Genomic DNA, 14243 nt, shown 5'->3' with positions numbered 1-14243 from the left:
ATATTCTTCGTTGCCATAAATTTAATTCCTAGCAGCACGAAAACCACATCGAATGCACCACGATCGTAGGTGCTTCTTTATATTTTATGTCAAAGTAAAATTTATTTTGTATAAGTTTAGAATAGATTTATCAATAAGTATATAGAATTAATGTGTGCTAATAAATAATGCTTTCAATTTTCAATTAAAGATTAAAGTTGTCAATATTAGTGATTGACGTTATATATATTTTTGAAAAAACAAAAAAAAATCTATAATATAATTATAATATAATACCTATATATTATATTATATTATACATTTCTTATGTGTGCCACATTTATTGTATTTTATACACACACACCCACACACACACATACACACACATGTTACAATTATATATAGAAAAATATATAAATATAAATTTACACATTAACTCTTCCGCTTTGATTTTTATATGTTTTTTGACAATAAAGATCAGATTTTATCTGGTAAAATTAACGTAAAGTTCCTAAGACAATCGCGACAAGGTAACGAAGCGAGGGTCGAGGCCACTTTATATCAGGATTTCAACGAAAGCGCATACAATTCGTTTTCGTAGAATGACCATATGAGACTTTTTCCTGGTAAAGCTGTGCACGTCGTCCCAGTAGGATCAGAATTTTCACAACGGGATATCCTTGTGCGTAGGGATATCCTTATAGGGTGCACATATTACTTATATATTTTTCTGTCGTTCCGTATCTCGAACAATTTCTTATGACAAATGGAAGATATTTCTTGAATCACGTATGTAAACGTTGAATATATCGTTTTGTGCAAAACGGATACTTTTGCTCGTAAAAGTGTACTACATCAGCATAGTGTTTGTTATTTTAAATTATTGCGTATCTTATATACAATTATCGCTTTTCATCTATATAAGATGGATATATTTCAGATATGTATAAATCCCTTTTCCCCTAATATAAATAGATTCCTAATTTTCTGCGAAAAATTAATTATGCATATTATATTAAAATTCAGTTATATTTATTATGTCTCTCATATTTGTTGGAACAATTTGGATTTTATATTGAACTTGTTGCTAACGCCGATCGCGATCCACAAGCGTTGATTATCGCGACGGTGACGACAGATTTTATAACGGCAAATTTTCGATGTGTGGAGATCGTATCGGACGCGATTTAATTGCGTGTCAATCTTTCGTGAGCGAGGGTCCTCGAACTCCACGGACTTCTCCATTGCAAAACGACGTGTTAGGCACGTATGTGCACGTTAATATTCCAATTCATCGTATTACGGAGTTACGAGTGGATCCCAAACGATTAAATGTGTTCTCGATTGCGAAAGAAATCCAAAAAAGTCCAAAAAAAAAAATACAAACAAGACTTGATTCTTCTTCTTGTTATTGTTACACGATAACGAAATATTTGCTATACTAAAAACGCGATCGTGGTATATTAAATTCTTTATTTGAAAAATAATTTTACGACTATTAATGTTATTTTATTTTAAAAAAGAACTTTATACTTAAAAGTATAGTTTCTAAAACTCAATTATGCAGCATTTGTTATTCTTATATCTATAAGTTAAATTAGTAATAAGAGATATATGCGTTAATGTGTAACACAAGTAATACATAGTAAACTTTTATTATCAAAGTTGTCGAAACGTGTAAAAGACCAAGATATCCGGAGAATAATTGAAGCGATCTGTTGGCAGCATTTCCATTTGCGATCCTTGCGATTTACGATTCTTGAAGAACGAGTTCCGATCATTTCTAAACGAGAACGTCACGAAGATGTATCGTGACAGATGTATCGGTCACGATATTTTCACGATCGCGATCGTAGTGAATCTCATATACCGGCATCTATTCAAAATCGGAAGCTCGTAAAAAATCGATGTAGACTAGCTGAGACAATCGCGAGCTTCCGTCATCGAAGATGTCTTCGATCGGACCTACCAGATCTACTAACGGAACTCGCAATTTCCGCCAACTCTAAACAGGATGCGCGACACATCCTGACGCGTTTCCTGATACGCGAAATTCATTTCGTCTCGCTCTACTATATGTATACACTATACAGAATATTCCGAAAACCCAACTTAAATTTTAATGGCAGTAGATTCTTTGAGTGCTATTTTAAATATACCCTTCTTATAATTTTTCAAACAACTGTATCTTATTTAAAATAACGAAATAATGTGTGTGTGCATGTTTGCTTTAATTTGATAGATAATTCAAAATAGAATTGTGCTCACATAAATTTAATTAGATTTTACAGAATTTTAGTACAAGGTTAATGACCAAATGCTTATCTTGTATATTTAGTTAAAGAATTTTATGTACCTATCATAAGTATTGTTTTACATCTAGAATCTACATATATATCAATATTTATACATGTATATGTAATGTATGCGAGCCATAATGTATAGAGTGTATAAGGCACATTGGAGATTTAATCATCAAGTTAGATTGTTAGATCACAGGCACATGCGTTTCTCATCTAATAAGAAGTATTCGCTTTTGTTTTAAAACTTGCAAATTTGCACATAAAGCGAAAAGTATGTAGATGATATCATATGTCGAACTTGGGAAAACATCAGACAAAACTTCCTGCACCAAGATGGCATAGTATCGCGTTTCTCAGGTTTCCTTCCGGAACTTGAGGAAATATCTCTCTCTTTTCACGAATCGTACCGTGTCTCGGACAACAATACCAATCTCGACCAGCAGTATGATAATATGACTTGGGGCAAAGAGGTAAGTAAAGCAGCGCATGATACGGAGAAAGACATCTTTTATTGCCAATATATCCATTGTCCATTATCGTTCTCTGGTTCACTAAATATTTTATTTATCGTATAATATATCTATAACTTATGTTAATCTATATAATTATTTATAATATTCTTATAAAAAAATTTGTATATGAGAAATTTCTTTCCAACTACCCGTCAGATGCATAACGTATACTTGATGGCAACTCAACTCGCGACTCTCCATAATTCGCGTGTTTGTCTGTATAATCTAACTTTAATCCCAAGCGGACCACTCGTAGATCTTTAATCCCTCGTCCGTGAACAGAAATCTCTGCGCTATCGTTTCCTATCCGAATCTAATCTCCACGAGAGTCACCCATTTCTTACTCTCATTATACCACTGTAGCTCGTCGCAGTCGAATGACTCGCACTGTTTTGCTGCCATTAATTACTTTTCCTATTTTCTCTAGCTATCTCACAGCCTTTATGAGCTATAAAATTACATAGAAAAATTACATAGGGAGAGAGAGAGAGAGAGAGAGAGAGAGAGAGAGAGAGAGAGAGAGAGAGAGAGAGAGAGAGAGAGAGAGAGAGAGAGAGAGAGAGAGAGAGAGAGAGAGAGAGAGAGAGAGAGAGAGAGAGAAAGAGAGAGAGAGAGAGTTAATCATTGTTAATCATTAAAGACTCTAATAAAAAGAAATATTTGCAAAGATCTTTTTCGATCTAAATGAACTTTAGACATTGTAGCATAGGTCAAAGACAGCTGTGCTCGATTACATGGACTGCAGAAATTTAATTAAAACAGAATTATACGTCTCGCGCAATGATATAGTAATTTAATGATATCAACAAGCGCATTAAATAGAATGAAATACAGGTAAATGTATTCCATTTCTGCCTTCGTTTCTCATAAATGAGCATCATCGTGTCACGTGCGATTAAACGAACATGCAAACTCGTGCAAGTTTTTTGCGGAAATAGGTGGTACTTATACTTTTTCTTTTTTCTTTTTGTCATAAATATCCTTGCGTCGTACGTGACACCTCTCCGGAGAAAAGTTTTGTTGCGCTTTCTGCTGACTTACAAAGAGAAGTGAAAACTGCTCAACGGGAAATTTTCACGAAATGAAAAGTGTAACAAGTGTAATAACTAACAAGTGAAAACGCATTCGCAATGCTACTCTCTTATAGTAGCGATTTATTCTGACAAGTTATTCTTAAAGTTAATTCCGTAGATACATAAAACGGTTTCTCATTTCTGTTCGTCCTACTTTTAATCGTAACAACATTTTACAAACCGAATATTCAAATATTATAACATAGATTTATCTCAGCTTCCATCCTCTTCGCCTCCATCATATTTATTGGAAAAAGAAATTGATACGATTGAGTGGATCGCTTCTCGGAAATCATGTCGATGCTCATATAGGACTCAATTTATGTTTTTCCCTGCTTTTCCCACTGAGATATAAATAATATGGAGTGAGCACTGCGATGCTATGTACGCCCGTAGACGGAAAACGAGCCTGAGACAGATAGATATTGTGGGATCCCTCTTTTTCTCTGTTGTGCAAAACGCATACGCATATTACTGAGAGAAAGATATAGTTGGCCTTGTCATACGAACTGCATGACAAAAACAGCGATCCCACGAATTTACCTCTCTCTCGACTCGCGCCAGCCGAGCTAGTACCTCTATACTTATATCCCAGTGGCTTTTTATTAGTTTGTATTAAAATGCGGGTCTTTCAGAGACGCGAGATTCGATTTTTCTAGTCAAATACGCATATGAGTATGTTTTTGACAATCCTCCATATAATTCTTAAATTCGCAAATAAGAGTCGAGTTTATTTTCTAGTACTGTTAACCGTCATATTTTTGCTTTATTCACAGTGTAGCGGGACATAATGCTCAAAAAGTTACTGCACCAGTGAGTTTGTATTGCGCCAGTAAATTTGCTATCACTGGCATGGCAGCGAGTCTATGCAACGAATTGATAAACGCAAATCTCGATGTAAAAGTCACGGTATATATATTATACTTTATACTAAACTTGTTAATGTGCAAAAGCAATATATTAATGAACTGAAAAATATATATAACAAAGTAGACTTCGCTAGTAATTTAATTTGCACTGACAATGAGTTATATAAGTAATGATCTATTTATCTTCAATAGTATTTTATTAATACCTCTTTTTAATGTTGTAAGACAGTTAGATTTGCAATAATAACGATAATAGTAATAATAATAATAATAATAATAACAACGATAATGATTTTAGTCTAGTAACGATTATTAGCGTTATGCTGTAAAGACCGTAGAACGGAAATATAACAAAATAATAGAATGACAATGATGATATATTTTGAAACGTTCAACGATATCATCGTAAACAGAACGTCAGCCCCGGTGCGGTGAGAACACCTATGTTAATGGAAACTTACGGCTTATCTGATGCCATCTCGAACAGTCTCTGCCCAGTCCTGGAAGACAAGGATGTTGCACATGCAGTAGTCTATATCTTGAGTACGCCGCCCCACGTACAGGTGATTATTAAAAAGATGTGACTTATATTTGATAAATTTTGTGTAATATTTGTAGTTACAAATACTTGATTACAAATCTGCAAGAAAAAAATGCATAAACAATTATATTTGAGCAAATAACACTTAAATAATAATAATGATTAACTATTATCATACATTGCGTTATATTTATATGAATTACATATAAATATATTTTTATTTATGATTCTATACGGGGTTTAATTTTATAATTCGTATTACATTCTAAACGTGCCGATAGAATAATTTTAGAATGTCATTTTAAAACATTGGAAATTTAAAACTCTAAACGAGAATTAATTTCTCCCTAAATTAAATATCGCGCCATATCAAATACGCACGCAACCGTAGTTTATTTATTTCAGATATCGGAAGTTATACTGACGATACATGAAGCTGCATTCACTTCGGAGAATGTTAAACGGTTCACGACAGAGTAATGGGTACGCTTTCTGCGTTTAAAACAATACATTTTTAGAATTTTTAGCAGTCATATATATTTTTTTAAAATAAATCAAGTAAAAAGAAATTCTCATTTTCTATCACATTCTCGAAATAAAGAAATGAATAATTATTATAGGGAAAAAATAGTATCTAATTTTTATATTTACATATAAATTTTTCTACAGTTGTGATAATATATTCTATTAATTATAAATAATTGAAAAGAATACAAGTTAATTTACGTTTGTCGCAATTTTAATATCGATTAATTATTATAGCTATAGCTTCTGTAAAACTGTACTTGAAAAGTTATAAGTCAAGTCGATCGACACAAGTTCGTCGTTATGGATTGCTTGTAGAAATTAAGTCGATCTGCTTTATCTATGTAACAAGTATATTTAATAAATCAAAGAGATGAAGAGATGATGATGATCATGAAAATCACCTTATTATATATCCTCTTATATACATATATATAGATATTTACCAATCGAATTAAATTGATAGTCTTTAAGTAATCGAGTATTTTTATTTCTTTGTAGAGTTACGCAGAGTACAATGCTAAAATCATACACGTGACGCATCTTTGTGTAATATATTAATATATCTCTCGTTATACGTTTACATTTCATTACATCACATCGAATGTGGACATGGTGCTAAATTAAGTTAGCCGGTTATGTACATACTGTTGTATTAAATTGTGCTGGGAAATAAACCGAGAATGTACAATTGTAATCCGCGGTGACACATTTAGAAACGATTAGTATTAATGTAATGGCACGAACGCATCGTCTACTGAGATTTACAATAATCGAGACTAACGAGATTACGAATAGTATACGGACATACTAATTCGAGAGAAGTAAAGAGAGACTTGAGAAAAAAAAGGAATTTACGTGTGCACTTTTATCTTAAGAGTTAATAGTATTGGTCGAGTATTGTTGAAACACCTTTGTCATCCCAAGCGATATATCGCGAAATTCTCGCTCGTCTTGTCAAACTACTCAATTAACTAGTCATCCGCTTTATACCAAACATATTTGGAAAGTGCTTTATCTCAAAGCATAAACGTGCTTGCGACACCGTTAAATATCAGCGTCGCTTAATTTTTATTCTCTCTCTCTCTCTCTCTCTCTCTCTCTCTCTCTCTCTCTCTCTCTCTCTCTCTCTCTCTCTCTCTCTCTCTCTCTCTCTCTCTCTCTCTCTCTCTCTCTCTCTCTCTCTCTCTCTCCCCCCCCCTTTCTTGATTTAAATTGTCGCGCATATCGCGTATAAGGAAAGGCCAGTGTTAATTTAAAGAGAGTTCTCTAGACGATGAAATGACCGAGCCACGTAAATAAATAAACGCGTGTGTATCCAATGCAGAATGGATTTAGCCTACGATCTTTCGAGTTTAAAGCAATTCGGGCGTTTTGTTATTCATTTATTGAGAGCGACAAGCGCCACGCGAGTTCAAATAATATTTTTATGCTATGACCGATTTTATTTACGTGACTGGTCAATAATTCTCTTAATGCAATCGTGGTTTTAATGTACTTAAATTCTATCACGCGTTTTGGCCCCTCGTCCGCTGCAGAAAAAAAAATTTAATTATACATGTCCGGCGCACAGCCATTAACGTCTGATTCTTATGAAACAACTAAGCTAACTTTACAACGTTTACTGCCAATAATACACCGATGTTTGTATCCTTGAAATAAAAAATAAAACAAACGTTTTAAGTACAACAAATTTTGCTTATTTAAATTTTACATGAAAATATTCGAATTTCGATTTAAAAATATCCGAATAATATTTGTGTTAAAGAAATTAAATATAAAACAAAGTTTAATTGAGCATAGCAGTTAATTTTTTCAAGTTTGCTCGGGTCTTTCCCGAACCTTCTATGCTAATTTTTGATTTAGTTGATTTAGTCAGGCTACGTCACAAGATGACGATAAGAAGAAGATAGCTTTGTCTATTATATTGTATTAATAGCACGAAACATCTGTTCCATAGCAGTAACTAGCAAATTCATGCGCGCGCGCGCGATTGAATGATGGAAATTAAATAAATACAGGACGGATATGTTCAATCTCGAAATAGTGAGATTATCCTACACATCTATATATCGATATATGTATATAATATATCTGTGACGATAAAACATTCCACTCGAAAAACTGCTAGCTCTATGCTTGTAACGGTTTCTCCATAGAGCCTTATCTCAAATTATTGCCACGTACACAGAATCGGATTCAATTTCGGTAAATACTTTCATTTATCATTTATTATAAATTTAATAAACAAATAAAAATAAATTAGGCGTCCTTTTGACCAGAAAAAAGCTGACTCTACACAAGTTCAATTACTATTTCTTCTTATTATTTAACTAACATGGCACCAACTACTAACAATAAGTAACGAATCAAGAGACACGGTAGTGTCTTGCGCCAAGTACACGCGAAGCGAGACCGCACCGTGACTCTTTTACGCGATTACTATAACGCGCAAATATGCGATAAAAATTATATATATTTTTGCATAGCCATAAATCACGAAGTAAAAAGTCTGTAATAGCGGCAATATTTTCTTTACACAATAACAAGTAAAAAAGAGACAAAGAATCATAAATCTTTTATCGCATCGAAATGTCCGATTCTTTTACGCGTATGACATAGGATGATAATGATGCATTGATACAATGGTAACTATCCATCATTATATCAACAATTTTTATGCGTTTATAACGCGCATTCGTTTAATTATGGATATGTTTAATTAGAAACTTAAATACGGACGTGTGCGTCGCGCGCTAACATGCGCTAACATGTACATATTCTAGCCGCGATATCGCGAGGAGTTCAACAAAATAATGTTCTCTTTCTCTTTCATTTGTATATAATATATCTACATATACATGGAATATACGTAGTACGCGTACGTTGTTTAGACATTAGCCGTATCTTGTTATTTGTTTTTCTTTATACATTACATACACACATTAAAGCTGAACCAGTACGTGTATACGAATACACACTTAACAAACTGTATGTACAAGGATACCTTTCTCCTACGGAATTCCTTTTTGTTGCGACTTTTAATAAATAACATGTGAACGAGAGGGATTGACGTTCTCAAGTTTCCAATTGGTCCGTCACAACCAATGTTTTACACTCTACATTTACAAAAATCGCATTGAAAACCTCAGGCCCCGATTATTCGCAAAGAATCTCTTTCTCGTTGAGAAAAATAAATAAAAAAGATTGCAAGAAAAATACAAATGTTTTGTGCAATATTCATATTCTTGTGCGGTGCGTGTCAGTAAACAGTAAAAAAAACTGCTGCGTTAAGTTTCTGAGATTCTTATCCAATAAATACAAGTCTTGCGTAAATCACCGTCGATAATTGTAATATTCATTCAAAATCATATAGAAGTAAAAGAAGATAGCCATTATGAATTGCAATTGTAACATTATGCATGCCAAATATTTTACATTGTTTAGACTTGGTCATTATTAGACTTCTTTTAAGAGAAAAATATTGGTTATAAATATATATTGCTTTTCAGAAAATATACGATTTAATTATTTCATTCAGTATAAAATAACCGGTAGATCTCGCTCGATGTATTAAATTTCATTTACTTACGTAGCGTTGAGAGAAACAATACGTTTTGAAATAAACATCTTCTAACAAATAAGATTCTTAAAGTTGTTGATATCAGCAAATATAAGTTTCTTTCTTTTGTCACTCGATGCGTACTTGTGTTTTGAGACGACACCTCTTTCTCTTTCTGTAAAGTGTACCTTCCACACAATATACACGTGATTTTTTTTTTTAAGACTGCTGTTACATCAATTCTTGTCCCGCTAAAAAAGAGAACAAATGATTCACATTTTACTTGTACCAAATAATTGCAACATAGTTCACGATAATTTATGTTGTTCTTTTATCAATTCCTTAATCGTATATTTAATTATGTACCATATATTCATCTACTTAGAAATAATTTAGAGGAAGATTTTGAGATGTCAAATCATCAATCGTAAATATTTCATTTAAAAATTAAAAGCTTTCACAAAAGCGGATCTTAAGGGGAGCCTTCGAAATTGACAGGAAATGACGTCTAATCATTGCGACGGTCTAATCGGCGGTGATTATCTCGAGGAGCGTTGTAACTAATATAATGAGATCAAATATTACGGAATAGTAAAAAACAATCGGTTAAGATATATTTTATGAATATTCTATAGAAGTAGCGGGAGAGATACATGATTTGAGAGTCTTTGGTGTCAATCTATAAACAAATTATTCCTCAACATATTTTATAAATGTATATTTTTGTGTATAGATTTATAGATGGTCATTTCCACTCATATCTAATGTCTGTATGTCTATTTGTACTACCGAATGACGCTTGGCTATCATTCGTAAGCGTAATAACAAGTCCGTAAACTTATGATAGATGCCGTCCAATGCGATCACGAACTTCCCCGTAATCTAAAATTACAGAGATTCTTGAAAAATACAATTGTCCGGTATATCTTTCATTCTTCGGCCGAGGCTTGCGCTCCCCCACCGTCCTCGCGATTGCTGCTGGTCTTTTGTTCTTGTTCCTTTTGTGCTTTGGCTTCTGCATCTACAGATAAAACGTTGATCCGTTGGAATTTGTCAATCTTATGAAAATGATTTTATTAGCTAGATAAGCTATACGCAAAGTACAATATAAACAAAACTTTCATAATTATGTTAACAATTCTTTGTTAAAAAGTATTAACTCTATTTACACAAGCGATTAAATAATATCTAAATTCAATTATGATAACATGCCTCGAACTGCTTGTTCTTTCCAGACTTTTTTATTCTCTGCGAGACACGGGATCCAAGGTTTGCCAATCTTAAATCTCTTATTTTCTCCTCCTGAACCTGCAATATTATTAACACGTTATTAGATAACTGTTAATCGATCTGTAGATAAACTAATTAATAATTAAATTAATATATCTATATTTAAAGAAAAAGATGAAATTTCAAAAGTAGTAGAGATACAGTGTCATTTAAGTATAATTAAATAATTAAATTACAAGTAACGTATGCTAGAAAAGATCTTGAAAAGATACCATTGCTGGGTTCGTCCACGGTATCCTTGACATTGAGCGGCGCGAGAACGGTTTCCAGCATGTCACTGCATACTTGCATGCTAGGCTCGACAATGAATTCTATGAATCCTATTTGAGATTCAGCTACCAACGTATTATTGCGGTCGCATAGAGGAGAAAATGGCAATCCAAGCTCTCGCTCTTTATCACCTTGTCTGAAGAATTCTTCAAGAAGTTGCATCGTCCATCTGGATGGATTGGGAATTATATATCATCTATTTATTATTGTATATATACATATTGTTTTGCTTCTGTTATTAGAATATAGATCAATCTTCTTTAGTATGAAAAGAAATCTTTATTATGGTTTTTCAATTTTACTTTAATCTTTCTTACTTAACTTGAAAAATATATAGATATGTATAAAAAATTTTGTAAAAATTATTTTTTTGTCTCTATAATAATTTCCAGTAGACCATGTTTCATCAAAATTAAACAAGTACAAATATCGTTAATATTCTCTTTGAGTAAAAAGCTTCACCTATGGTGAAGATCCCATCTTTTGGCAGGATGCGAAATATCGCAACAATGGAGAACTAAGCTAACAGCTTTGTTTTTATCCACGCTTGGCTCTGCCAAACTTAGTAAATTTTTCATATTTTTTAACTGTTGAAAGTGAAAACTCATATCGGTGGCAAGAACCATGTCAATCACGAGCGATCGAAATTCTCGAAATTCTTCTCTCGATAAATTTTGCAGTATGTTACAATCATCTTCTCTGAGTATCCTAAAACATGCAATATATATTATATTAAAGAATATTGGCGTTATAAGTATCACTATATAAAATATTAATCCTACTTCTACGACGATGTGTCTATATAATACAAACAGTGTAAATTCTGACTGTATCATTTTTTATTTATAAAAAAAAACCAGTCATTTAAATAGGAAAAGGTTTCGAAAAAAGAAAGAAAAAATTAAAGAAAAATCAATCGTTGATAGATATTAAAACTTTTAAAGAGTAGTTTTAATTTTATTATGTGTATTCGTAAGAAATATTGCATAATTTTTAACTTTAATATTTATATATAGCAATTTTTAAGGAGCTTAAGATAATTTAAAGATTATCTTAATCACTTTTAAAAAAAATTATCTTTTAAAAATAAAATTATCTAAATGTTGAATAAATTACAAACTGTCCGAGACAGCAACGGCAATGGCAATTGCAAGATGGAATTTGCACGTACCGAAAGCTGGCCGAGATGTGATGATTTTCTAACACAGCTCGGTCGTTATATAGGAGCGCTGTATCACTACCGGACATTACGTGGAAATTGTTTGTGGTCCCAGTATGCTCGTAATCATGAATAATCGCTGCCACAAGAGTGGCGAAAATCTCGAGGTCGGTCAGCCAATTCTGCAACGAATAATATCAGCCTGAAGCAATCTCGCGTACAATATGCGCGTCAACTGACAATGAGTAGAAGAGACCCCTTCTTTTTGCCGAACTAATCAACTATCTTTAACGAATCGATAGAGAACTCGTTTTTATTATTTGCGCATTTTATACGATTTCTATTTTTTTCAGACCAAGAGAGATTGCCAAACAAGATATTATAATAATCGTGATAGGCTCAAATGATTAGAAATCAAACATATATAACGAAAGAGCACAGAGTCGCAACAAGATGTTTGCGTTAAATTATTTTTAATTTAAATAGATATTTTCCAACCATACGAACATTTTGTTGCTGCTCTGTGCTCTTTCGTTATATATGCAAGATATTATATTTTTTGATTCTGTTCGAGAGATATATATTTATCCTACTTTTATAATTATTTTGCAAAGTGTGTAGATTGCATATGTATGTATCTTAATATATATCACATATGTATAAGTATAGTAACAATAATGAAAGGCTTGACAAAAGGCTTTCACGAAAATAAATTATTAATTAGTATAACTAATTAACTATTAGCTCGTTATACAACCAGTAAAAAATTAAGAAACATCTTTATTTTCCTTTTACATAAGTACCGTAAAATGTAAAATAGTATATGTCATAAAAATTCTACATAATATGCATCTCTTTCTCTTCCTCTCTCTTATTAGAAAGAATTAAGTACTCACCATCAAACCCGTTTGACATAGGATGTAATGCATCGTTTGCGCAACATCGGCAGCGTGGAGGTTGTTGTGGTATGGGTTTCGATGCCTGCAATAACCCTCCTCAACTCTTCCGAGAAAGCACTCCAAAACTGCGGGAGGTACTTTAAACTTGTGAATCATACCATATCGATTGAGGAGGTCATAGCCCAGGTATTTCACTGGCGTGCCCAGAGCGGCCTCATTCAAGGAAAATACATCGAACGACCAATCGTCTAAAGTCTTGAACGGTAAAGGAAGCAATTTGAATATTTAAACTTTCAACAACTCGCGACCTTAATTTTAATAATAATCTGACCGATCTTTGATGATCGCGTGAAAATTCTCTTTTCCATGGCTAATAATCGAGATACCAGTATTTTTTTCTGATTGAAAATTAAAGTCTCCGAGATGTAATTAAAGGCAATATAATAGTACATGTGTAAGTAACTAGACGTTTTTTTGCCGTGATACATTTATCGTTAAAAATTAATCGTCGCACATAAAGATATGTATATATATTCCAGTATCGAATACTCTCCAGCCGTGGCTCGCCGGCGGATTACCTTAAGTACTTTGACGACTTCCGGCGGAAATTGCATAAGAGCGGTGTTGGTGACTCTCCTATAGATCCGATCGACGAATATGCCCGCCCTGATAGCATGGGCGACCGAGCGGAATTTCGGTTTCTCATCGGCTTTCCGCCTGGTGGTGGCGAGCTGCCTGGTGAAAGTCGATGCTAGCCATTCGCGTACTTCCGGTGGTACCGCATCTGGCTGCACCTCTGACAGCTCGTCATCTTCGTCCGCCAGTCGTCTACAGGAGGAAATCGTGAGAGACAACGTTATAGATCAGCGAATTAACACGCTGATATTCGACATTCGACATTCGACACGAACAAAATGCCTACCTTCGCTACGCACGATCAAATATATCAAGTCGAGACACTATCACGGTCCTCAAAAATTCATCTCATTGTAAAAAATTCATCTCTAACTAAACTAACTTGTTTAAAATCTGTGTTTAGGCTCGCTTTACAATTTACATCATCATGAACGAATAGAAGGAAGGACTAACGTATATGTAATATATTGTGTATTACTGTATTACTCTTATTATATATTATTTGATCCAATGTGTGTGTGATTTGCATTATCCATTTATTATGTCTTTCTCTCGTATATCAGGTACGTCAAGTACAATGAAAATAGTAAATTTATAGATTGCCGGAAATGTTATTTGTCGCTTT

General features: G+C 33.3%; 2 protein-coding genes across 15 annotated transcripts in view; one reads left to right on the top strand and one right to left on the bottom strand.

The window, feature by feature from the left end:
* Positions 1-4525: 4525 nt before the first annotated feature.
* On the top strand, positions 4526-6185 carry LOC139774106 (farnesol dehydrogenase-like). Of its 2 annotated transcripts, XM_071709095.1 has the most exons (3): positions 4526-4776; positions 5150-5299; positions 5683-6185. In XM_071709095.1, the coding sequence occupies exons 1-3, from the start codon at positions 4720-4722 to the stop codon at positions 5755-5757; spliced, it is 282 nt and encodes a 93-aa protein (XP_071565196.1). In that variant the 5' UTR covers positions 4526-4719; the 3' UTR covers positions 5758-6185. The 2 variants fall into 2 exon arrangements, 1 of the variants encoding a protein (XP_071565196.1); XR_011718518.1 differs by having other exon boundaries at positions 5035-6185.
* An 85-nt stretch (positions 6186-6270) lies between these two features.
* Positions 6271-14243, bottom strand: part of LOC139774105 (dual specificity calcium/calmodulin-dependent 3',5'-cyclic nucleotide phosphodiesterase 1-like) — a 95750-nt gene continuing 87777 nt past the window's right edge. For all 13 annotated transcript variants that reach the window (XM_071709084.1, XM_071709085.1, XM_071709086.1 and 10 more), the window contains 7 exons: positions 13561-13810; positions 12980-13237; positions 12096-12265; positions 11387-11632; positions 10867-11093; positions 10577-10672; positions 6271-10385 (listed from right to left, as the gene is read on the bottom strand). In XM_071709084.1, coding sequence (XP_071565185.1) covers positions 10294-10385; positions 10577-10672; positions 10867-11093; positions 11387-11632; positions 12096-12265; positions 12980-13237; positions 13561-13810 — 1339 coding nt within the window. In that variant the 3' untranslated portion in view covers positions 6271-10293. The remainder of the gene's footprint in view (positions 10386-10576; positions 10673-10866; positions 11094-11386; positions 11633-12095; positions 12266-12979; positions 13238-13560; positions 13811-14243) is intronic.

The sequence above is a fragment of the Temnothorax nylanderi genome, unplaced genomic scaffold, assembly GCF_030848795.1.
Source record: "Temnothorax nylanderi isolate EJ_2023f unplaced genomic scaffold, tnyl_v1.0 TNYL_tig0074_pilon, whole genome shotgun sequence".
NCBI classification, from domain to species: Eukaryota; Metazoa; Arthropoda; class Insecta; order Hymenoptera; family Formicidae; genus Temnothorax; species Temnothorax nylanderi.
This window is presented reverse-complemented; position numbering and strand designations above follow the sequence as displayed.